This window comes from Podarcis filfolensis, assembly GCF_964270895.1.
Source record: "Podarcis filfolensis genome assembly, chromosome: 11".
Classification (NCBI taxonomy): domain Eukaryota; kingdom Metazoa; phylum Chordata; class Lepidosauria; order Squamata; family Lacertidae; genus Podarcis; species Podarcis filfolensis.
In genome coordinates this window covers 348,882-372,641 of record NC_139613.1, presented here as the reverse complement: position 1 = coordinate 372,641, position 23,760 = coordinate 348,882, and the positions used below count along the sequence as shown (strand labels likewise).

General features: G+C 56.6%; 2 protein-coding genes across 3 annotated transcripts in view; one reads left to right on the top strand and one right to left on the bottom strand.

Moving 5' to 3' along the window:
• The first annotated feature begins 600 nt into the window (after positions 1–600).
• On the top strand, positions 601–10,540 carry SPAG8 (sperm associated antigen 8). Of its 2 annotated transcripts, none has more exons than XM_083575881.1 (7): positions 601–968; positions 2,642–2,990; positions 4,701–4,875; positions 6,955–7,000; positions 9,823–9,943; positions 10,037–10,099; positions 10,391–10,540. In XM_083575881.1, the coding sequence occupies exons 2-7, from the start codon at positions 2,793–2,795 to the stop codon at positions 10,511–10,513; spliced, it is 726 nt and encodes a 241-aa protein (XP_083432007.1). In that variant the 5' UTR covers positions 601–968; positions 2,642–2,792; the 3' UTR covers positions 10,514–10,540. The 2 variants fall into 2 exon arrangements, with proteins under 2 accessions (XP_083432007.1, XP_083432006.1); XM_083575880.1 differs by lacking the exon at positions 601–968 and adding an exon at positions 1,526–1,642.
• Positions 10,541–10,775: 235 nt separating this feature from the next.
• The window catches only part of NPR2 (natriuretic peptide receptor 2), a 34,785-nt gene continuing 21,800 nt past the window's right edge, over positions 10,776–23,760 (bottom strand). The window contains exons 5-22 of the mRNA XM_083575567.1: positions 22,774–22,868; positions 22,402–22,528; positions 22,049–22,133; positions 20,509–20,629; positions 20,206–20,280; positions 20,007–20,084; positions 17,986–18,090; positions 17,690–17,761; positions 17,092–17,251; positions 16,691–16,852; positions 15,708–15,876; positions 14,838–14,984; positions 14,182–14,305; positions 12,620–12,688; positions 12,301–12,475; positions 12,011–12,109; positions 11,653–11,744; positions 10,776–11,399 (exon numbers count right to left, since the gene is read on the bottom strand). Coding sequence (XP_083431693.1) covers positions 11,337–11,399; positions 11,653–11,744; positions 12,011–12,109; positions 12,301–12,475; positions 12,620–12,688; positions 14,182–14,305; positions 14,838–14,984; positions 15,708–15,876; positions 16,691–16,852; positions 17,092–17,251; positions 17,690–17,761; positions 17,986–18,090; positions 20,007–20,084; positions 20,206–20,280; positions 20,509–20,629; positions 22,049–22,133; positions 22,402–22,528; positions 22,774–22,868 — 2,018 coding nt within the window. The 3' untranslated portion in view covers positions 10,776–11,336. The remainder of the gene's footprint in view (positions 11,400–11,652; positions 11,745–12,010; positions 12,110–12,300; positions 12,476–12,619; positions 12,689–14,181; positions 14,306–14,837; positions 14,985–15,707; positions 15,877–16,690; positions 16,853–17,091; positions 17,252–17,689; positions 17,762–17,985; positions 18,091–20,006; positions 20,085–20,205; positions 20,281–20,508; positions 20,630–22,048; positions 22,134–22,401; positions 22,529–22,773; positions 22,869–23,760) is intronic.

The following is a 23,760-nucleotide window of genomic DNA, read 5'->3' as shown; positions in this document are numbered from 1 at the left end:
TCCAATACTTTGGCCACCTCATGAGAAGAGAAGACTCCCTGGAAAAGACCCTGATGTTGGGAAAGATGGAGGGCACAAGGAGAAGGGGCGACAGAGGATGAGATGGTTGGATAGTGTTCTTGAAGCTACTAGCATGGGTTTGACCAAACTGTGGGAGGCAGTGGAAGACAGGAGGGCCTGGTGTGCTCTGGTCCAGGGGGTCACAAAAAGGCGACACCACTAAACGACTAAACCAGTCACTTACAGACTCAACGTTAAGACCATGTTCCTGGAGGACAATCATACTCAGTTATGAGTGATCGCCAAAGAAGACTAAAGGAAACACCAGGATATTGGAGGCGCCACATGAGAGGGACATAATATTTGGCCCTCTGAGAAGAGCCAGAGGAGGGAGAACGAACTCCATAACGAATAACAGGAGCTGCGGATGCAATCGAGCTGAGCCGGGCGGAGGAGGAGAGGGAGCTAGAGGAGAGCTGGGCAACCGCCTCAGGATCTGCCCCTCGCTTCTGAGCACGTGCAGAGTGGTGACCTACAGCTGCAGCCGAGGGCAGCCTTCGCGGGCCAAGGAGCTTGGCGGCGGCACGCAACCCTCGGGCACGACAGCTTGGCAAACTCCCCGCGCCCGCCGCCTCCTCGTCGTCTTCGCCGCAGCTGCTCGGCAGATGCGCCCCGCGGCCGGCCAGCCCCTTTCCGGAGAGGCTCGGGGGAGGCAGGCGGGGCTGTTGAGGGGCCTGGAAAGGAGGAGCCTCTCCGGCCCAGCGCGGGGGCCAGATGTGGCCATTCGCAAACTCTCTGCCCATGGCCCGGGGCACGCTCGGCTCCACCGTACGCGCCGTCGAGGGGGCGCACGACCAGCTTCCTCCGGACTCCATGGTGCGGCTCTCCAGACCCGAAGGCGTCTCTTCGGCCCCCACGATCCTCTGCAGGGCCTGATTGGGGTTTGATGAGGCCCTCAGCTCCCGAAGGTAATGGGGCCCTTTAGATGTCCAGCTGTCAACAACAAATTGTCGCTGTTTTTTGTGTTGAATATATGCTATATGGCAAATTATGGACCTAATAGGAGCCTACACAACACAAGACACGGTTCCTATATGTAGGGTTTTTGTTTTTTTATCTTATATTTTGGAAATGTACATCCAGATTTTTTTCTTTATATTTTCTGGTGGGACCCTAAGCTATAGCTTGTGTAGCTTATACGTAAATCCGGCACTGATCTCCTGGCCTGGCCCCGACGGCAGGGGCGGGCTCCGCGGCAGGGCTGCCCCGAGGGAGCGGGCCAGCCGGCTGCGTCTCTTCCAGGCCCGCTTTGCCCCCGGCAAGGCGCAGCCTCTTCGGCCGGGCAAGGGCAGCAGGGCTGCAGGCCTTCGCCGGCTCCCCACTGGACGCCCGTCGGGGCAGCGACCGGCCGTCGCGGAGCCTGGCGCGGGCGAGAGGGGCGGGGCAGGGGCGGGGCAGCGGCCCTAGCGCGCGCCAATGAGAGCCTTTCCTGCCGTCGCCGGTTGGCCAATGGGCGCGCTGCGTCGCCGTCGCCATGGTAGCGGCCAGCTGGGCCCCCAGTCCGTGTTTGGCGTCTCCGCGACGAGGTCTCCGGTCCCCCACCCCGAGCGGCGCCGGTCGGAGGGATGGAGCCGGAGGGCGGGTGAGGAATGGAAGAAAGAGACGGAGGAGCAGACGGAGGTGCCGCCGTGCGGGGCGGGAGAGGGGGCGAGGATACGCGGAACACGTGTCTTTCTGCACGTGTGAATGGAGGTCGTGGTCTCCTGAGCCGCATGCCGGTGGGCGGGCAAAGTCAAAAGTGGACGCCACCTAGGCAAGCAAGGGGCATCCTCACAGCTCACAGCAAAGTCTAGCCAGGCAAAAGCCCCTGAGAAGGGCACAGAGCAGGGGTGGGTAGTCTGCTGGGAATGCCAAGGGCCAGGCAGAGGGCCAGGGAAGGCCACACTTAGCTCCAGGCCTGTTTGGGAGCCCGTTATTTCAAGGACTGCCCACATGGCAGGAACCTGCCCATGTTGAAGTGGGATTTGGGAGGTTTCACTTGGGTGTCCTCCTTTAAGATTCATTCGGCTGAGAAGCCGCACAGACAGGCCTTCTTAGTGGTGGCTCCTGCCCTGGGCACGGAATCCCCTTCCTAAAGCTCTGCAGTTGGAGCCCTGAGATCTACAACTAAAGGACGGTATACAGATTTAATAAATAAATATCAGCCCATCTTTTCCCTGACCTTCAGTTAAAGATTTAACTCTATAGGCTGTGGCAGGAATCCCCACTCCCCCGTGAAATTATGAGGCGAAGCCTGGCTTTAATTTCATTTATTGCTGTGTGACTTTGGCTTGGTGTTCTGTGTTATGCAGGGGCAAAACTAGGCTTGATTTTACCCGGGTCAAAGACCCAGTTTGGCACACAAACCTCATGAATAGTTGCATACACACACACCCAGCCTGGGAGCCTCAATTCTGCCCCTCTGGAGGCTTCACCGGGGCAAGGAAACCTGGCTACCCCGCCCCATAGCACTGGCTGCAAATTGTAAAAATAAACAGAGTTTCCCATTTTCTTTCTTGGAGGGAAGGGTCTGTGCCATTCATTTTTCTGCCTGGAGCAGAGCCGAGTCTGACTGCCTTTTCCCCTTCCTGAACCTGTGCAGGTCCCTGGCTCCCGCCCTTCAAGGCCCACCTGCACCCAGCGATGGAGAGGCAGCGGCGCCCCCTGTCCCCGAAGCCCCCTGCTGCGTGGCGGAGCCCCCTCTGTGCCCGGGAGAGGGGCAGGAGGCGGCGGTGGTGTACGGCCCCAAGGAGATGCTGCCTGAAGATCCCCCGGTGGTGGTCCGCACCCCAGCCTACTCGGTGGAGCTGCCTCCCTGCCACGGGGTCCCGGGACCCACTCTTGGGGAGCTGCCGGCCACGGAACAGGAGGCCATCCCCGTTGTCCCCCTGGAGCCCATGAGGGAGCTCCCCATTCGGGGAAAGTGCCTGATCTACAACTGGCAGGAGGAGGTAAGGTTGTCTGGGCTCCACATCCCTGGACTGGCAGGAGGGGGCGGCAAGGGGGGGGTGTCACCGGGGAATTCCTGTTACCTTCTCCCCCAAGAGAAGAGACAGTCCCGCAGCAGCAGCAGCCCCTATGCCTGGGCGTCGCTTTTGGATGCAAGGGCACCTGACGGCCATCTAGTTCAATCCCCTGCAGTTTGGGAATCACAACTGAGGAACCCTGGACTGGTGGCTGCTCAACCTCTGTTTTAAAAGGAGAAGGAGAGTCCCCCAGATTCCAAGGGAGGCCTTTCCGCTGCCAAGCAGCTCTTACGGGCAGAAAGTTCTTCCCAAAAAACTTTAATAAAAAAATAAATAAAGTTAGAAAAGAAAGTTCTTCCCAATGTTTAGTCGGAAGTAGATGATCTATGGAGGCAGAGACCCAGCAGCAAATTCTCAGCTGCACCAGATAATAATAATAATAATAATAGTAATAATAATGATGATGAAGATGATGATGATGATAAAAACCCAGCCACTCTGGGCAGCTCCCAACAGAAGACATCTGAAGGCAGCCCTGTTTAGGGAAGCTTTTAATGTTTGATGTAATACTGTATTTTAATATTTGGTTGGAAGCCGCCCAGAGTGGCTGGGTATAAATAATAATAATAATAATAACAACACGATAAAAAAGACATTAAAAACTTCCCTAAAGAGGGCTGCCTTCAGATGTCTTCTAAAAGTCAGATAGTTGTTTATTTCCTTGACATCTGATGGGAGGGTGTTCCACAGGGCGGGTGCCACTACCGAGAAGGCCCTCTGCCTGGTTCCCTGTAACTTCTCTTCTCACAGTCAGGGAACCACCAGAAGTCCCTCGGCGCTGGACCTCAGTGTCTGGGCTGGATGATGGGGGTGGAGACGCTCCTTCAGGTCTACTGGGCTGAGTCCATTTAGGACTTTAAAGGTCAGCACCAACACTTTGAATTGTGCTTGGAAACGTACTGGGAGCCAATGCAGATCTCTCAGGACTGGTGTTATGTGGTTTTGGCGGCTGCTCCCAGTCACCAGTCTAGCTGCCGCACTCTGGATTAATTGCAATTTCTGGGTCACCTTCAAAGATATCCCCACATAGAGTGCATTAAAGGAGCCCAAGCAGGAGATGACTAGAGCATGCACCACTCTAGATCAGATCTCCAGCACCACAAAACTCCCTTCAACCTTCAGCTAACTCTGTCCCCCCAAAACCTTGTGCCTCAGTTGTCCTGCGTGGGCTGGCTTGGTCATGGCTGCCATTCTGGACAACTGGACTATATTTCCCTGACTAAAGACATGCCTGGTTCAGCTTTCCCTATGGCTGATTAACATTCTACAGCCTTTAAAATGAGTTGAGGGGGTATTGTTTTGGTTTGATTTTGTCCTTCTTATTTTGTGCTTTTATCCTGTATTTTGATCTTGTGAACCGCCCCGAGATCTTTGGAGGAACGGCAGTACATACATTTAATAAATAAAATAGAAATGAAAGGCCCTCTCCCCTGCTGATTAGGGAAGGACTCTCTAGGGATCGGGCAAGGGCTGTGGGGTGGCTGGGCTAAATCTGCTGCCCCTCGCTGCCTAAAGGGAAGTGAGCCCTGAGTGTGCCAGGAGACCCCAGGGGGAGGGAGCAGCAGGCAGCCCCCTGCCCTCCCCTAGGTGGAGTTCTCTGGCTAACCTGCAGCCGCCCTCTCTGCCCTCTTCCAGAGAGCCACCAACGAGCTGGACCGCGTGCCCTGTCCCGAGTGGGGCACAGAGGCCTCCTTCTACCGGCACGGGCACCGGGGGCTGCTCACCCAGCAGTTTCTGGCTGGCCTAAGCAGCAGCACCACCATGAAGGACGCCTACCGCAGGCCCTGGAGGACTGGGCTCCCCATAAGAGGTGAGGATCTGGGGAGGGAGTGGGGGGGGGTGCAGAGCCGAGAGCTGCCTTTCCGGACGGCCAAGGAAAAAACTTTGCCACAAAAGTGCCAGGTCGGGAGGCCAGTTTATTGTTTGCTTTCCGGTTTCTCCTCGTTAAGCAGACAGACACGTTTTGTTCTCGGGTCCAGACCCGCCCAAAGCACACCTGCCTCCGGCTCTGTCCCTGACCTGGAGGGCTCTGACCACTCAGCCCTCCTGCAGAAATGGCAACACGAGGCGGGTGGGTGCTCTCTGTGGGTCAAAGCCCCTTCCTCAAAACAGGGGCTCCTCCTTGGCCTGAACTCAGTCAGATATGGGCCTTAAATGCCTTTGAAGCATAGAATTGTAGAATCAGAAGGGGTCCCGAGGGTCCTCTAGTCCACCCCCTGCAATGCGGGAATCTCGGCTGAAGCATCCATGACAGAGGGTCCCCCCAGGCTCTGCTTCAAAGCCCCCAAGGAGGGAGAGGCCACCACCATCCAGGGGAGACTGTTCCACTGCTAAACTGCTCTTGCCATCAGAAAGCCCTTCCTGAGGTTCACTGGGAATCTCCTTCCTTGTCACTTGAATCTGTTGCCTCAGCTCCTCTCCTCTGGAGCAGCAGAAAGCCAGCTTCCTCCCTCTTCCATGGGGCAGCCCCTCTGGGGGCCCTTCTGGGCTCTCCAGTGTGGGCTGCCTTGAAAAGCCAGCGTTCCATGGGAATGACGACGTTTTACCTTTAGCTCCTCCTTTTCATTTGGCTTTGAGTCCTCTTCCGTGTTTCGATTAAGCCCATTTCATTCCTGTTCGCTGCCCTGAGCCCTCGCAGAGCTGGGGGGGGGGGAGGCAGCAGCTCCACCTCCTCCCTCCAGTCTCTGGGGGTCCAGAGTGTGAGGGGCCACAGGCTGGGGACCCTTTCCATGGGGCTTCCTGGAGGAGGGGGAGCCTGCCCAGCTGCTCTGGGGGGGGCACTGGCCTCTTGGACGTCTCCAGCTGCCACACAGGCAAAGCTCTTAGCAGCCTGTGCCCCCACCCACCCAGAAACAGCTTCCCCCACCCCAGTCTAAATCAGGCTTCTCAAGAGTCACCCGCTGTAGGCAGGCCTGCTCTGCCCCCACAGGCTCCAAGCAATCGCCAGGGGTGCTGCAAAGGGCTCTTCCTTTCTCCCCAAGGTTCCTTGCAAGGCTGAGCTGGAGTCACTGGCAAAGCCCCCGAAGGCCACCTGGGCCCCCCCCCCTCAACCTGCCCGTCTTCTCAGAGTGATGATGTTGGAGCTTCACGGCTGAAACGGGATCTTTGTGAGGCCTGGAGAGCTGTAACCTGAGCTTACCTGGGTGGATCACCTTTGCATTCGCACCCTGAGCTGCTTTGTCTCATATAAAGAGGAAAGAGTGAAGCCGTCCTGACCTCTTGCCTGGGTCCCCCTTTCCTGGGGAGCTTCTCCCCACTGCCCCTCACAGCCACCCCCAGCCCAAGCCCACTGGGTGGCCTTTCTGTGCAACATTTCTGTAGCCTGCTGGGGATCTCACCACTGCTAGTGGATCAGGCCAGCGACCATCTAGTCCAGCCTCCTGTTCTCCCAGTGGCCCACCAGATGCCAGGAGGAAACCAGCAATCAGGATTTGAACCCGAGCCCTCTCCCCTCCTGTGGGTTCCAGCAACTGTGATTCAGAAGCCTTGCTGCCGGAGCTGGGCCATCGTGGCTTTGAGCCCCCAATATCCCTCTTGTCCTCTGTGAATGTGTCTCGTCCCCTTTTCAAGCCATCCAAGCTTCGCCGCCTCATGTGGAAGGGAGTTTAATGGTGCTGCATGGAGGAGGACTTCCTTTATCTGTACTGAATCTTCCAACATTTAGCTTCGTTGGACACCCAGGAGTTCTGGTGTTAGACCAAAATATAAGCCCCGAGAGACAGGGGGAAGAGCCCTCCCTGGCTTGTAGCTTGAAGACGTCACTGCTGCCCAGGGAGGCGAAGGAGACTGGCATGTGTGGGGTGCCCACAGAGGAGGACATTCTGCTCCCCACTTGAGGCGCTGTCCTGCCTTCTGAGATCTGACCTCCTTCCTTGTCCTCCTCCCGCAGGGCAGCGTGAGGCCATGCTGGAGTGGCTCCTGTACCAGAAGCACAGGTGAGCAGCAGGCAGAAAGTCCAAAACACCAGGGCAGCAGGTGAGCCATGGGTGGCCCCCTCCTTCCCCAGCTGGGCCTCCCCTCCTGCCTCTGGAATGGGCTTTCCGAGGTGAGAGAGGCTGCCCCCCCCCCCAGGTCTCACCCGCTGTGCCATCGCCCATTTCCCAAATGGCAGAGGCTCCACCAGACCAGGAACACTTGCTTTGGCGCTGGAGGGGGCAGTCTGTCCTTGGCTTCCCTGCCCCAAGGCAGCCCTGGATGAGAAGGTGTTACACAAAACAAATGAAATACCGTGAAAATCCCTGAAACGAGAAGTAATCGACTAGAAATATTATAGAATTAAACCAAATAACAAAAATCTAAAAGTTTAAGGAAAAAAATTAGAAAAACCTAGAATTGAACAAAGCCTTAACGGGATGCCGGCTACAAACCTCGTTTCCTGAGTTTGTAATCATTTAAGGTTTATGATTTCTCTATTTCCTTCTGAGGAATCTGAATAGTTCAGTGAAAGGAGGTTTGTAGCCGGCATCCCGTTAAGGCTTTGTTCAATTCTAGGTTTTTCTAACTTTTCCCTTAAACTTTTTGATTTTTGGTATTTAATTCTATAATTCTATCATTTAATTCTATAAGATAATATTTCTAGTCGATTACTTCTCGTTTCAGGGATTTTCATGGTATTTCATTTGTCTTGTGTAATTTCTCGGTTCCGTGACTGTCTTTTTTCTACTAGATGAGAGGGTGGGCAGGTGCCCCCCAGCGGCAGTGCATATGCCCACGCTTCCCAGGGCGGGTGTGCTCCTGAGGGGGGGGGGTGTGGCACAGAGGGTGCCCTCCCAGGCATGGGATAGCTGCTCAGGTGCCCACCCGCGACTCCCAGGCCTCCCCCAGCTATCAAAACGAAGGAGGAAGTGGGCAGAATGCCACGGGCGAAGCAGTGCAGCTCCCCCCTTCCCCCAATGGCTCGGGGTAGGCTTGGGAGTCGCAGGCGTGCCAAATGTCACGCCCCCAGCGAAGACATCTGGGGCAGTCTGCCCCCACCGCACCCCCTTCCTCCGCCCCGGTTCCCCCTTGCCGGGATCAGATTGCGGGGCCATTCCACGTCAGTTCAACTCAGTCATGCCACTCACCGTCTCGGATTTTGATGAAACTTGGTGTACACCCTTCCCTTATGGTTGAAAGAAACCCCCTCAAGTTTTCCCCCTCTATCTCAAACGGTTTTAATTTTATAGCACTTCAAAGTTTAATGTAATCTGTGTTTCTGTCCCTCTTGAGGTCCTCCGCCTTGTGTGCATTTTATTTTTTTTCTCCATAGCCAATGATCAGATCTCTTTGGAATTTTACACAGAGATTAATAACATGATGAGGATTTCAAGAAAAAATACACCAGCACTCAAAAGATTTTATAAATGCCTTAAAAAATGTATAAATGTAGCTTTCTTGGTAGAAAAACTGGGTTTAGAAAACCTAAATTTTCAGTGTCAGGGCACAATGCAATCAAAAGTTTTTGATGGTGAAAATTATTGCAAAGACATGTTCTTTCTCAACAAAGAATAAAATTTATGAGTCTCTTATGTCTGATCATTGGTTATGGGGGGAAAATGCACGCAAGGCCGAGGATCTCAAGAGGGACAGAAACACAGATTTCATGAAACTTTGAAGTGCTATAAAATTAAAACCATTTGAGATAGAGGGAAAAAACTTAAGGGAGTTTCTTTCAACCATAAGGGAAGGGTGCACACCAAGTTTCATCAAAATCCGAGACGGTGGGTGGCGAAACCCTTGTTTTTTGTGTTTATTTGATGTGGAATAACCCTGCAAGCAAGTGGGGACTGGGCACAATGGAGAGGTGGAAGCAATGGGGCTCTCCGAGGAATGGGACTGGGGCACGGACCGTTAAGCCGCCCACGTTGAAAGTGGCATGGAAGGGGCCTGGCGCCGAATGCCAGTTTGCCCCTCTTGAAGGAGCTGTTGCAGGGGGTTGGGCGAGGGGATCCTTATGACCCCTCCCAACCAGCGTGACAGGTCAGGCGCCGCGAGGAGACCAGCGCGTGTGGGAGACTTTTCCTGAATTGAAGAAGGTGTTTGAAGAATGAAAGAAAAGCCCAGTTTGGTGAGAAGGCTGTGAGAAGCCTCCCTTCCTTGCCTGGACCCTTTCCTGGTAACTCCAGCTGAGGGACGGAAAAGAAAGCAGGATAGGAATCTGTGCGTGGGGAATAACAAAAGCATGGGTAGGCAAACTAAGGCCCGGGGGCCGGATCCAGCCCCATCGCCTTCTCAATTCGGCCCATGGACGGTCCGGGAATCAGCGTGTTTTTACATGAGCAGAATGTGTCCTTCTATTTAAAATGCACCTCTGGGTTATTTGTGGGGCATAGGAATTCATTCATCCCCTCCAAAAAAAAAAGTAGTCCGGCCCCCCACAAGGTCTGAGGGACAGTGGACTGGCTCCCTGCTGAAAATATTTGCTGACCCCTGAACCAAAGGATATTGGAGACCCCTTCCCTCAGAGGCAGGCGGAGGGTCTCAGGGGTGCAGCCTCCAGCCCCCGTGCCCCAGATCTCAATGCTGAACCTCGGGGGGGGGGTCCTCCCTTCCCCCAGATCCCATAGGGCCAGAGAAGGGAGGAAGGTTTGGGGGGAAGATGGAGCTCTCTGCCAAATTTTGCTCCGCCTCCTTTGGGGTTGACGCAGCACCCCAAGCTCAGATCTTCCTGGGAAATCTCTGCGGTCTCCTCAGTGGGGCTCCCAGTGGCAGGGAACTGGACGTTGCCCCCCCCCATTCCAAGAAGCTGCTTCCCAGCCCCCTCTGCCTTTCTCTGCAGCAAGGAGCTGAAGGAGGAGGAGGACGACGGCCCCCCATGCGGGCCCATGGATACCATCTCCACGACGCACGACCACTATCGCAAAGAGGGCTTCGTGTCGGTGGCCCCTGCCCCCACCAAGGTGAGAGAGAGGCAGGAAAGCGCCCCCCCAGGGGCAGCCCCCCAATCCCCCCAAAAAAGAGGCTGCCATGTGACTCTTGCTCTCCCCCCCCAGCCCCACGACTACCGCCTGGAGCAGCCGCAGACCTTCTGGTTGGAGCACTGCCGACAGGTGCCGGTGAGTGGCCCCCCCTCCCTGACACCCCCCTCCCACCCCAAATGCCCTACATACTCCCCCCCATGGTCCTGACTTTGAAGAGGCTCTGGAGGGCACTGAAAAAGGAAGGGGAGCAGGAGCTGGGTTCTCTCCTCCCCCCTTGCACCTGTTGCTTTCACTTGACAAGGCTGCCCCCCCACCCCCAAAAAACAAGACAATGCTGGCTCCCTGACAGGCAGAGGGAGGGGGTGGCCCACGGTGCGTTTGCCGGCCCCCAGCTGCCTTCTCACTGTTTCTGTCCACCCCCCGCAGGGTGTCTCCAATATCCGGACCGGTGACACCCCCTTCAAGAAGTGTGCGACGTTCACGACCCCCACCACTGAATACCTCGACCAGCCGCTGCCCTACGGCCCAGAGAACTACCCCAAGCTCTAAGAAAATAAAGTGGGGCAGCTATTGGTAGATTGGGGGTGCTGCTGCTTGGGTCTTTTTCTCCCCTTGAAGCCCCCTGGCTGGGGGGGGGCGCAGGATTTGAGAAGCTCCTGGACAGGCAAAGTGTGTCTCTCCATTTTGGATCTGGCAGCGGAGCCAGGCTCCCAGGGCCAGGAGAAGGAGAGCAGGGAGGGCTGCCCCCCCCAGGCACCTTCTGACCTCCACCGGCCCCCTGCTCTGCCCCGGACAAATCGCAAAGGCTGCCCCAGGTTAAAAAGTCTGTATTTCGACAAAATATTTTGCACTATATTTACACCCGGAGGGAGGGGGGAGGAACAGCGGCGCTCTGGGTTGGCTCAGCCGGCTGAGTTGTGGCGCAGGATCCCACCTGCGGGGGGGGGGGTCAGGAACCAGCCAGCCCCCCGGCTGGGCGTGGGGAGCACAAGCGGCCTGGGCTGATCCGTGCTCCGAGAGGTGCGCTGCCTCTCCGTGGGCTCCTGGGCCTCCTTGCTGGCGCATCTTGGTCTGGGTGGGGGCAAGGGATGGAGGAGGTGGCAAGACCCAGCCCTGGGCACATTCCCCTGAGGGGGGGGCTCTCATCCTGCCCCATCTTCTTCCTCTCTCTCTCGCTTTCCTCTCATGGCCGGGGGACGATATGGCTCCAAGTGCTTCCTTCTCTCGGTCCGCCCGCCTGTCTCTCATGGCTGGGGTGGGGGGGCCTTATTGCTCCAAGGCAAAGGGGGGTTTCGGTGGCTCTTGGCGGTGGGAGGAGCCTGCTGCCCGGTACCCGTAAGTGGGAGGAGTCACAGGAGGGGGAGGAGCCACATCAGATGACCACGTTCTTCTTCTTCTCGCCCAGCAGCCAATAGGTGCGCAGCTTGCCCTTCCCCTGCCGTGGGGAGAAGAAGAGGCTCAGCCCTGGGACAGGTCGTCCTCCCCCCAAAAAACCCACCCATGCCCCTCCCCCAGCAGAAACCGAGGGGGTCGTGGCTTCCAGCATCTTGCCACAACTCTCCCAAAGGTGCAGGGCAGGAGGACCAGGAACAGCAACCTTTTCCTCCCTGGTGGGGGAGCCAAGGGTCGGGGGGGGGCTGCCACACGGCTTCCCCTCCCGCCCAACCAGGGAGGATAGAGACCCCCACCTTCATCTCCACATCCCCCCTCAGCTCCAGCTCAAAGCAGCCAAACTCGTCCAGGTTCTCCTTGGTGGTGCTGGAGACATGGATCTTCAAGGCTGGAAGACACAAGGGGTAGGAGTGGGGTCGGGGGGGGGTCAGGGCCAGCGGGAGCCCCCTCCTTCCCAAAACGGGGCCAGAAGAGACAGGTATGGGGCAGCCAGCATCCACGTTGGGCTGGAGAGAGGGAGGATGGACACCAGTTGTGGGGGAATCGTAGAACGGCAGTTGGGGGGCTCCCAAAGGCCCTCTAGTCCACCCCCTGCAATGCTGTGCAGCAGAAACTTCAACAAGGTTGGGGGCGGGGTGGGGAGAGGGGGCTCACCCTCGCCACTGGACTCCATGCGCGACGCTGTGTTGACGGTGTCCCCAAAGAGGCAGTAGCGGGGCATCTTGAGGCCCACCACACCTGCGCACACAGGCCCTGCAGGCAGGCAAAGGGAGGCGGCAGCTTAGAATCGTAGGGTTTGAAGGGACCCCGAGGGCCATCTAGACCAACCCTCTTCAATGCAAGAACGGCAAGCGTCCCTGACAGACAGCCCCCCCCCCCGACCTCTGCTCAAAATCCTCCGGTGAAGGACCTGCTGCCGGTGCCCCCGCTGTGCCAGGACTCACCCGAGTGGATGCCAACGCGAAGGCGCAGCTGCTCGTTGGGCCGGTGCCGGATGCGAAAGGTCTTGACGGCCTCGAGGAGAGCCAGCGCCATGCGGACAATCTCGTGGGCGTGCAGCTTCCCGTTCCGGACCGGCAGCCCTGACACCACCATGTAGGCGTCGCCAATCGTCTCCACCTGCGGGGTGAGCCTGTCAGGCCAGAAGTGGGGAGGGGGGCCCTCTGCCCTACAGCTATATGGTCCAATCCTGGCTCTAGTTTGGGGGTTGAGGGACAGCTCTGGGTTCAACAGCCGGGACCCACGGGCACGTTTTGCACCCACCTTGTAGACGTCAAAGTTATCAATGATGGCATCGAAGCAGGTGTAGAGGTCGTTGAGGAGGGTCACCACCTGGGGAGGGAGACACTCAGGTAAGTTGGGGGAGCCAAGGCAGTGGGGCAGAGGGGGATCTTGGGGGAGAATGAAGAGATGGGGGGCAGAAGGGGCAGAGTTGCCAAGGGAGTCTGGGGGGGGTGAGCTTCCAGGGGGAGACAGATATCGCTATAGGGCCACCTGGGGATTTTCACTACAGAGTCCCCAATGTGCTTTACTTAGAGTCATAGAATTGTAATTATTATTATTATTATTATTATTAATAATAATAATAATAATAATTTGTTTATACCCCACTCATCCCGGTTCAGAAAACCGGGCTCAGGGCGACTAACAGCAAATTTAAACCACTTAATTGATGCAACAAAAAACAGCCTAAAATACAGTATAAAACGTGAACAACAAGAAGTTCAGAATTCAAAAATCAATTTAGGGCTGGAAGGGACCCCAGAGGTCCTCTAGCCTAACCCCCCAGGACTCACAGCTGAGGAATCCCTGGCAGGTGTCCCCCCAAACTCTCTTGAAGGAGGGTCCACCACTTTCCGAGGCATTTCCCCTTTACACCTGATCCAAGGGAGGCAACATGTCATAAAGGTAAAAGGACCCCTGGATGGTTGAGTCCAGTCAAAGGTGACTCTGGGGTTGCGGCGCTCATCTCGCTTTTCAGGGAGCCTGTGGGGTTTGTCCACAGATAGCTTTCCGGGTCACGTGACCAGCAGGACTAAACCGCTTCTGGCTCAACGAGACACTGTGACGGAAGCCAGAGCTCATGGAAACATCATTTTCCTTCCTGCTGTTAGAATTCCTGCTCCGTGATTGCAGTCATGGGATTTTTGTCTTTCACATGACAGTATATGTTTTGACCCCACAGAGTGGGAAGTGACGGAAACAGGATGTTTGTGTTCCTGTGTTCCATGAAGTGGGACTATTGTTCTTTTTCTCTTTGCTGTCTGATGCTAGAGAGAGAGGGAGGGAGCCATGCTGCAGTGCTCCGTGCGTGTTTATATGTAAATGAAGTAGATTAGCCAAAATCCTGAGTTGCTGAGGTTTGTCATGCAAGTTGCGCAGACTCTGCGGATCCCTAAGTGTGCCGGTGTCTGTTGGCATCAGTCTCTGTGATGTTCAGGCAGAAGAAAGCTTTTGAAGCTCCCGAACGATCGACCAGGAGGGAGGGAACATGCCAGTTGGGTATGTGTCTCTGCCAGGGTCCTACTCGAGTGTAGGACGAACTCCTGACACCTGCTGCAGCAGTGTGGTACCCTAACTGAAGCTGAAGACAGGACTGCAAAGGTGTCCAAGCCAAGTGTGCCATCTGGCATTGCAGGGGGTGGACTGGATGACCCTTGGCTCCCCCTTCCAGCCCTACAATCCCCTGACACCAACCGCCTCCCTCTGCTGCTGGGAGGGGGCGTGGCTGTGGTGTGTGGGCGGGGTCAAGCTCACCCCCCCTCAGCCAGCCTAGTGGGACAGGGACAAGGGGCCCCCACCCCAGCCCCCCTCGCCCCCGCTACCTGCATAGGGGTGCTCTCGGCCGACAGGGAGGTGAAGCCCACGATGTCGCTGAAGTAGATGGTGACGCAGTCAAAAGCTTCGGCCTGGACCGTCTCGCCACGCTTGAGCTGCTCAGCCACTGAGCTGGGGGGGACACACGCGCAAAGTGAGTCACTGAGCCACTGGCTGACCCCCAACCCCTGCGCACCCATTACTGTGTGGGCAGGTGGGGGGGGGCCTCTGGGGTGGGCATCTCCCTCAGTGCAGCAGGCAGGCAGGCGAGGGCAAGTCCCCAGCTTCCAAGTGGCACCAGATCTTCTCCCCACTGAATTGGGGGGGGCAGCCTGGGTTACCAGGTAGGATATTTTGGAGAAATAGTGTAGGATGGCCCCTGCTTTGAGAGGTAACAGATGGGGGGAGGGGCTGGTGGAATGCAGTTGATTAGGGAAATTTAATTAATGGGGGGGGGCTGAACGGAAGAGGGAAGTGGGGTGGGCAGGCAAGGTGCCAATTAGCCAAGGGATTTATTTCGGGGGATTTGGATGGAGATCTGCTTGGCTTACTAATCCAGCATCTATACCTATGAATTGGCACTTGCCTGGCGCCCCCTCTGCCTGCCTGGCTGGGTCCGCGTTCCACCCCCCCCAGTGCCCCCCACCCACCCCAGGCGACTCACTGGGGGAGGATCTGGTAGAGCAGGTTCTCGGCCTTGCGCTTCTCCTCCAGGTAGGCCTGGGTGCGCTCCTCCACCAGCTTCTCCAGGTTGTTGGCGTACTGCTCCATGCGAGAGAGCAGGTTGTCCAGGATGCTGGCGCTCCCTTCCCTGCGGCAGGACGTGCGGGTGAGGGGGGCAGGGGCTGCTTCGCAGGCACATCGGGGTGGGGGCTGGTCTCCCCCCACCCACATGGGCTGAGGCTCCTGGAGGTGCCCGGGATCGGACTCTGCTGCAGCAGCAGAACCTGCCTCCCTTTCCCCGTGTTTTGCTCTCACACACCCCCATCAATAAAATTGAATTGAAATACCGTATTTTTCCATGTATAAGACACCCCCTTTTCGGGGGGACTCCAAATTAAGAAAATGGGGGGGGGAATACACTATCTGTGTAAAAGACGACCCCCAATTTTTAACATAACTTTTTAAGAAAAAATCCTTCCAGTGGGGGATTGCGCCGGAAAACAACTGAAGAATAAGAACAACAGCAAGAATATTTCCTCTTGCATGCCAACATAATATGGATTCATTAATCACGATGGAAAAGTCCCATACCAGGAACTGCGATGATAAGAAGGGGAACTGTGATATTGGGAATAAACAACAGAGAAACCCAGGAACAAAAATGAAAGGCTTTCTCCGGATCAGCTGGAGATGATGTAGCAATATTTGATATGTTATTAATTGCAATGTTATTAATTAAAAATTAATAAAAATTATTTGGAAAAAAAATCCTAGCCTTATACACGGAAAAGTACGATACATAGCGAACTGAGGTTCTGCCCCCTCCAAACAAAGGCCTGCCCCCCATAACAAAGATGCGACCAGCACCCACTTGTTGAACCTCCGGATGAAGATCTTGATCTGGGCGAAGTCGGGCCGCTCGGTCAGATCCTGCGCCCAGCAGCGCTCCATCAGGAGGGCCAGCTCCTCGCTGTGCAGCCGCAGGTCCACCGTGGGGCGGAAGTGGGGCCTCTGGCTGTTGCGCACCTTCTGCACGATCTCTGCGGGGTGGGGAGGGCGAGTGGGGGGAGTGAACGCGCAGGCCGGGTGGAGGGGGTGGGGGCACGGCCGGCCTGTGGGAGGCTGTTATGGGGCGGGTGAGGGGGGCGGAATGGGTGACTGGGCCACGGAGACAATGAGGATGTGGGCGTGATGAGCACCCTGCGGGTGTCGGAGGGAGATGCGGGGGAGACAAAATAGGGGAGGGGTCACCCTGGGTGGTCAGCAGCAGCGGCGACAGACGTGATCACCATCAAGTGATGCTGCACGTGCTCCTTCCTCTTCCCGAGGCCAAAGGCTCTGATCCCAAGGGAGCCTGTGGGGAGACCTGAAGAGCAGGCAGGTGGAGCAACGGGGGCTTTGCAGGGGTCTCGGGACAGACCCAGAACAGGTCGCCAGTGCTTGCCCCCATCTTCTTTTGCTCACACAGAAACGTGCATGTGCTTCCAGCATAAGAGCCAGTCGTGTCTCCCCTGCAATTGGAGCTGTGAGCATTGTCCCCTCTAAACACAAGGCCTGGTGGGGCGAGGGGAGGACCCCCCCCCCCAGATCAGGAAGGCTTTCTCCCCAGCTGCTGGGACAAGTGCCACGCATGATACCTGGGGGATGCTGAGGTGTGGCAAGTGGAGCATCCCTCCCAGGTAGGACACACCCCCAGGATGGGCTGTGGTCCAAGGGTGGCCAACTTTGTGAGGGGGTCTCCTGCCCGCTCATGAGATAACACCCAAGGACCCCGTGGTGGTTGTCACTGCCACCTCTGCCACCGCCCCCCCCCATGGGCCAGGGGTGGGGCTCGCCTTCTCCCTCTCCCCTCACCCTTGGGGCTGAGGTCCATGCCCTCGATGTAGAAGGCTCCGTTGCGCAGCGCAATCTCCTGAAGGATGATCCCAAAGCTGTAGACATCGGCCTTCTGCATGGCCAGTGGGGAGAGGACCAGAGGCCCCTTTTGCAGCAGCTCTGGGGCCGTCCACAGCTTCTCTGGGGGGTAGGGGGAAAATAAAGGAAAGGAGGAGGGGGGTCAGGAGGCCAGGGGCTCCCACCTCCGCTCCCAATGGCAAAGACCAGCCCAAGTAGTGGAGGTGGGGACCCCTCAACCTGGCAGTGTGGGCACTCGCTGAGCCCAGAGAGGGCAGCAGAGAAGGCCCTCGCTGGTCTGGAGGAAAGGGGGCAAGGCAGGAGATGGCACGTCCTGCCGCCAGGGTGGGAAGGACACTCACTGGCATACAGGGCATGGTTGCCCTCGCTCTCACTGCTCTGCCGGAAACTAGCCAGGCCATAATCCGTGATCTTGAGAACGAAGCGACTGTCCACCACGCAGTTGGACGACTTGAGACTTCCGTGGTAGCCAATGATGCTGTTGTGCAGGAAAGCCATGCCCTGTGTCAGGCAGAGAGGGGGAGGCTGCTGAGAAGGCCCCGCAGGTGAAGCAGAAGCAACAAGGGGCACCCACTCTCCTCCCAAGGCAGGAGGCGCAAGGCCAGGGCAGGCCCCACGACCCACACAGGTGAGTGGCAGCTCCTGCAATGATCGAGCATGTGGGGGCGGGACTTAGAGGAGAAGGTTTTAGCAGAGGGACCCAAACCAAGGAAAGGCTTGGGAGATACTGGTGCTGCTGGCCAGGATGGAGCTGGAGGGCAGAGAGGCCCCACTGTGGGGTGCCATCCTGGCAGCGGCTGGAGCCCCCAGCAAAGAGGCTATTTGCCCAGTCTGTCCCTTTTCAGGCTCTGGGGGGCTCCTCTCTTTTCAGAGGGCAGCTGCATTTCCCCCATCAAGCCTGGTTGTGGGGCTCCTCTTGCCACCTCCCGAGCCCCCCACCTTGACAATGTCATTGATGAGCGAATAGCGGAACATCCAGTCCAGGTTGATGCTCTCGTTCTCCAGGACGTCCTGTCGGGGGACGTAGGGAGGGGAGATGAAGCAGAGCGGCAGTTAGCTGTTGCCCCCACATGAAAACAGCCCCTCCCACAGCACTGGGGGGTTGGGGAGGGCACTGTACCCCCCAGGAGGGGGCCAGAGGCACAGCAGCCAATGCTCACCATGACCTCCCACTTCTTCCCCGGCTGCAGCCATGCAGGGAACAGACACACACCTGTGCCCAGGTGCTTCCTTACCTGCAAGCTGCCCCGGGGGCAATACTCGGTCACAATGCAGATGTTGGGCGGGTCAATGCAGGCCCCGATGAAGCGCGTCAAGTGGTTGAACTGCACGTCCCGCATCTGCAGATGGGCAGAGACAGGTAGGTAGAAAATCTGTCGGCCGTGAAGGAGCGCACCAAGTTGGCAAAGGCTGGTTTATGTGGCCCATGCCTTTATCCTGTCTCCTGGTGCCATCCTTCCCTCCTCCATCTGCCCACAGGCACACATATAAGGAGGGGAGGACTGCACTGCTAAACTGTGGAACTCTCCCCTGCAGGAGGTAGTGATGGCTACCAGGGCCGGAGTTAGGTTTGATGAGGCCCTAAGCTGCTGAAGAGGGACGCAGGTGGTGCTGTGGGTTAAACCACAGAGCCTAGGACTTGCCGATCAGAAGGTCGGCGGTTTGAATCCCCGCGACGGGGTGAGCTCCCGTTGCTCGGTTTCTGCTCCTGCCAACCTAGCAGTTCGAAAGCATGTCAAAGTGCAAGTAGATAAATAGGTACCGCTCCAGCAGGAAGGTAAACTGCGTTTCCGTGTGCTGCTCTGGTTCGCCAGAAGTGGCTTAGTCATGCTGGCCACATGACCAGGAAGCTGTACACCGGCTCCCTTGGCCAGTAAAGCGAGATGAGTGCCACAACCCCAGATGCGGCCACAACTGGACCTAATGGTCAGGGGTCCCTTTGCCTTTACCTTTAAGCTGCTGAAGGTAATGGGGCCCTTTCTATGTCCAGCTGTTCTTTGTCAACAACAAATTGTCACTGTTTTTTGTGTTGAATACATATAGGTAAAGGTACCCCTGCCCGTTCGGGCCAGTCTTGCCAGACTCTAGGGTTGTGCGCTCATCTCACTCTAGAGGCCGGGAGCCAGCGCTGTCCGCAGACACTTCCGGGTCACGTGGCCTCCGTGACAAGCTGCATCTGGCGAGCCAGCACAGCACACGTAACACTGTTTACCTTCCTGCTGGTAAGCGGTCCCTATTTATCTACTTGCACCTGGGGGTGCTTTCGAACTGCTAGGTTGGCAGGCGCTGGGACCGAACGACGGGAGCGCACCCCGCCGCGGGGATTTGAACCTCCGACCATGCGATTGGCAAGTCCTAGGCGCTGAGGTTTTACCCACAGCACCACCCGCGTCCCTGAATATATATGCTATATGCTAATTTATGGACCCAGTAGGTATCTCAAGCCATTTGCACATAACAAAATATGCATTTTCTCAAAGTGCATCCAGGTTTTTTTCCTTTAAAAAAATTTGGGGCCCCCATGAGAGTGGGGCCCTAAGCTATAGCTTGTTTAGCTTATACGTCAATCCGGCACTACCAACCAAGAGGGCTTTAAACAGGGATTTGACAAATTCCATCGGGGAGAGAGAGATCAATGGCTCTGAGCCAGGCTGGCTGTGGTCGGCCTCTGAATGCGTCTGAATTCCAGTTGCTGGAAACCAAGGGAAGGGCGAGGGCTGCTCCTGTGCCCAGGTCCTCCTGGAGGGTTTCCCACTGGAGGCATCTGGTTGGCCCCTGGGAGGCTGGACCAGATGGGCCCCCTTTGGCTCTTCGTGGTCTCTTATGGAACCTCCAGACCCAGAGGCAGTCTATCTCGATTGCTAGGTCCGTATGGTGAGAAGAGGATGCTGAACCAGGTGGGCCATTGGCCTCATCCAGCACGACTCCCTCAGGAGGTTGTGGACCTCTCCTTCATTGGAGCTTTTAAAGTGGAGGTTGGGTGACCATCTGTCTTGGATGCTTGAGTTGAGATTTCTGCACTGGAGGGGGTTGGGATGGATGACCCCTGGATCCCTTCTAACGCTATGATTCTGTGATTCTGTTCTTATGCTTAAAGACAGCTTGGTCCAAAAGGGGCAGTGGCAGCCCAGGCAACAAACATGCTCTCGGTGTAGTTCTGGGCTCAACCCCTGCTGGAGCCAGGCTAGGCCCCCCAAGTCATCCCCCACCCCAGCTTGGCTTCTCCCCCCACCCCCACCCCATGGCAGGTACCTACGTGTTTCAGCTCGAAGAGGACCTGGCGGGTCAGCTCAATCCTCTTCTTGTTGACGTGCTTGATGGCCACGACGTTCCCCTGGCCGAGAAGAAGAGGGGTCAGAGGGAGAAAGGGGGAGGGATGGGACCCCCACGTCACCGTTCCCCAAAACTTGAGCCCCCAATAGATAGGAAGGAGGGCCAAAAAGCAAGACACTCACCTTGAAGAGTCCAGTGTTGGCAAAAATCTGGTATTTGCCATGTGCTGTCATCAGGGAGCCGTAACTGGAGCCACGCTTGGGACGGGGGAGAGAGAAGACAGAGAGTCACCTGCCTGAATGGCAAAAGCTGGGCAGCTGTGTGTTTGTGTGTGCCAGCTGGGCATCTGCCCAGGCCAGAGCGGGAGGGTGGGGGGGGGAGATGGCTGCTGGGGAGGAAGGAAGAGCAGAGGGTGGGGGCTTGGAGGGCCCCAGGGCAGTGGGGGGGTGTCTCTGGGAAGACCATGGGGCTCCAACGGGACTCACCAGGGAGAGAGTGAGGCGGCTCCCAGCCCCCTTGTAGTAGCGCTCTGAGCTCCCGAACTGGAGCTCATCCCAGCGGATCCGCCACAGCATGCTGGCCAGCTCCTTCTCCAGCATCAGCTTCCTGGGGAGGAAGGGGGAGGAGTCAGACCAAGGTGAGCCCCGCCCACTGCAAATCCAGCCTCCCTTTTCCCCTCAAAGGAGCCCCACCCCACAATGCCTCCTCTGGGAAGCCCACCAAGCTGCCACTGCACACATGGTTTGTCTCTCCTACTCAGAGGTAGACTGCTTTTCAACATGGAGGCTCTGCTCAGGCGTCCTGGCTAACAAGTGCTAAAAGGCTTTGCAGCCAAATCCCAAATGCATGTTTTGCTAAAGCACAGGGTTAGTACGCAGAGAGTCGCTTCCTTTGCCTCCTCTGGTCGGGAATTCTGGAACAAAGGAGATAGTCCCTTGCACTTCCTTCTGCCTCTGAGGAGACTCTGTCTTCCCACCATTCTTCCAAGCTAGGCAGACGTGTGTCTGAGAGCTCCAGCCAAACACACACACACCCTATTTTGACACTACCAACTTTTATTTTACTGTAACTTAGAAGTATTTTTCTGCCTATTACTTTGCTGTCTTTGCTGCCTGCGTCGAAACGTAAGTAAACTTTTTTGGCTTATCTTACTAGCAACGTGGTTCATTCTCTGCAAAAGGGGAGAAGAGGGGGAAGGGCAGCAGAACACAATGAAAAGGTATCCCTAACCAATTCCTAAGATTCAATAAGTTGCCAAACATGGAAGTGTTTCTGCTTTCTGTCTTTCTCCCACACACGTGGGGTGGGTGGTTTAAATTTTAATCTACGGATTTAATCCTCACTCAGTCTCCCACAGTCCTGCTGTCTGCTCTGGAGTCCCAGGTGTGAGGCTGGGTTGGAATGACTCACAGAAGAAATGAAGGTGTGTTGCTGAGGCCTGGCTGTGGTTCCACAGTGGCCATTTTGAAAGCACTCTGTACATGCTCCGAATCCCTCTCTGCTCTGCCATCCTTTCACATGTTCTGGGACTGGCAGGGCATTGGAGTGGACCAGTCGGTCAGGCCAGGCATACACTGAGGGCCAGGAAGGAGAGACCGCTTGTCCTTGGAGAAGGTCACGGGGTGGGGGGGGCAACCCTTGCCCAGAGCAGGTCCAGAGCTACTGAGCCAGCTGGCAACAGCCAAGCAATGTTTAGCGTACTGAGCAGCTGCAAGGGCTCGAGTGCAATTCACAGAACCACTCTGGGGCTCTGGTTCTCCTCCCCACTTGTGGCAGCTCCAGAATGCGGGGGGGGGGGGGGCCAGTGCAGTGGAAACATTCGGCTGAGCCAAAGCATCTGAGCTAAGCCAGGTGGGCACAGAACCAAGCTGTGGCGTTTCAGCCCCACCTGTCGGGAGGGGGGGGGTCCTTGCCACCCCTGGACAGCAGACTGCGCTCTGCCTGAGCACCTTGGGTCTCCCTCGTTCCCGCCGCCCACCTTCCCGTGCACCTGGCCCAGGAGACTCTCACCTGGGGCTCACTCACCTGAAGATCAGGAAGCTGGAGACGCCAAACATGAGGAAGGTGAGTCCCGCGCCCAGCGCCACAATGGCCAGCGTGTTGAGGGGACCTGGAAGGACAGTGGCAGAGTGGCACCAAGGGGTAGGATCCTGGCATACCTGGCCAGAATTCCCTCAGGAGGGAGATCCGCTTTGGCCAGCTGGAAGCGCTGAAACATAGTTTGGGGGGCAATGCTGCCTATCTGGGGGGGTGGCAAAAGGGGCAGCAATAGCCCAGTGGGCAGCTCTACGGAAGGTGGGAGGTGGCCGCCCCCCACCCTCAGGCTTGGGGTGCAATGAGGTGGGAGGGCCAGCCCTCGGGGGACCAGATGCACCCACTTTTGTCACAGGAGGGGTCGTCCATGTCAAAGCAGGGGGGGTTGTCCAGCGGCGGTGCCCCCTTCACCCAGGGGATGGCTCCCAGCCAGTTCATCTGCTTCTCTGCTCCCACATAGTGCCCCACTACCTGTGGGGAGAGGGGGAAGAGTTTGGCTCACGTGGGCAGAGGTTCCCTGCCTCGCTCCAACATACCCATGTGGGCCGCCAGCCCCCTCTTGCCCTGCCCCAAAGGCAGGCATTCCAAACCGAGGACCAGATCCAGCCCTACTTCTCCCCAGAGGACTCCTCCCTGGCACCTGTTTGGTTCGCCCTCCATCCCCGACCCACTCTGGCGTCACCCTCTCCACACTGCTTGTTTGCTCCCGCTCACACCTGGAATTTGCCACTCTCCACATCCGCCATGGCCCACAGGTTGAAGTCTGTGTCACGGTCATTGTTGTCATCCATGCTGACTGTCCCAGTGACCCCTGTGGGCAGGAGGGGGGCAGGAAAAAGAGAAGGCTTTATGTGGGGGGCAGTCAAACACAACTATGCACAAGTGCTAGCTAGTGCAGAAAAGGGTTAAGATCACAGAGCTGTGTTCCTAGACTCAGGTGGGTCACGCCCCCTTTTCACTGGAGAGAGAGGAAGTGAAGCCTTCTCTTTCTGTCCCTCACATTCTCTTCTCGCCATGTAACCTAGTGCTCCAAGCTTAGAGCATGTATTTGAAGCCATCTGTATTTTTTACCCAAGACTTCTCTACCTGCGTTCTTCTTGTTGCTGCCAGGAATAATGCACGAATCAGACCTTGGAATTTGTAAGTAACACACTGGAAAGTGTGTAAAGCCCCGTGTTTTGAATCCAGGTATCCAGTTGATATTTTAAAATTTCCCCTACACACATGGGTCACGGTGATCTATTTTCTTACCACAATAAGAGTGTAAGGAGATCCCACAGAATGAAGCAAAGGGGGCCCATCCCGTCCAGCACCCTGTTCTCGCAATGGCCAACATGATGCCCCATGGGACTCTCCTTTCTTGGAGGTTTCCAAGCAGAGGCTGGATGGCCATCTGTCAGGGATGCTTCCTTTGTGATCCCTGCATCGCATGGGGTTAGACTAAATGACCCTTGGGGTCCCCTCCAGCTCTACCATTCTACACTTCCATTCCTGTGGCTTCCAGGAACTGGTGTTCAGAAGCACGGCAGCCTCTGATCATGGAGGGAGAGCAGAGTCGCCTTGGCTAGTAGCTCAACTTTCCCAGCAGCCACTTGACACCCATTGCTGCTCATGAAACATGGCGGGTGAGGAGGAGGAGGAGGAAGAGATGGCCTCCTGCCTTGTCATCTGTAGGATGTAATCCACTGGGAGCAGTCAAGTAC

What these genes read in the sequence shown, in the direction of transcription:
- SPAG8 (XM_083575880.1), top strand. An exon ending in TGGCCCCTGCCCCCACCAAG is followed by an intron (nt 9,944 to 10,036) that starts GTGAGAGAGAGG and finishes CTCCCCCCCCAG; the next exon opens with CCCCACGACTACCGCCTGGA. An exon ending in AGCACTGCCGACAGGTGCCG is followed by an intron (nt 10,100 to 10,390) that starts GTGAGTGGCCCC and finishes CACCCCCCGCAG; the next exon opens with GGTGTCTCCAATATCCGGAC.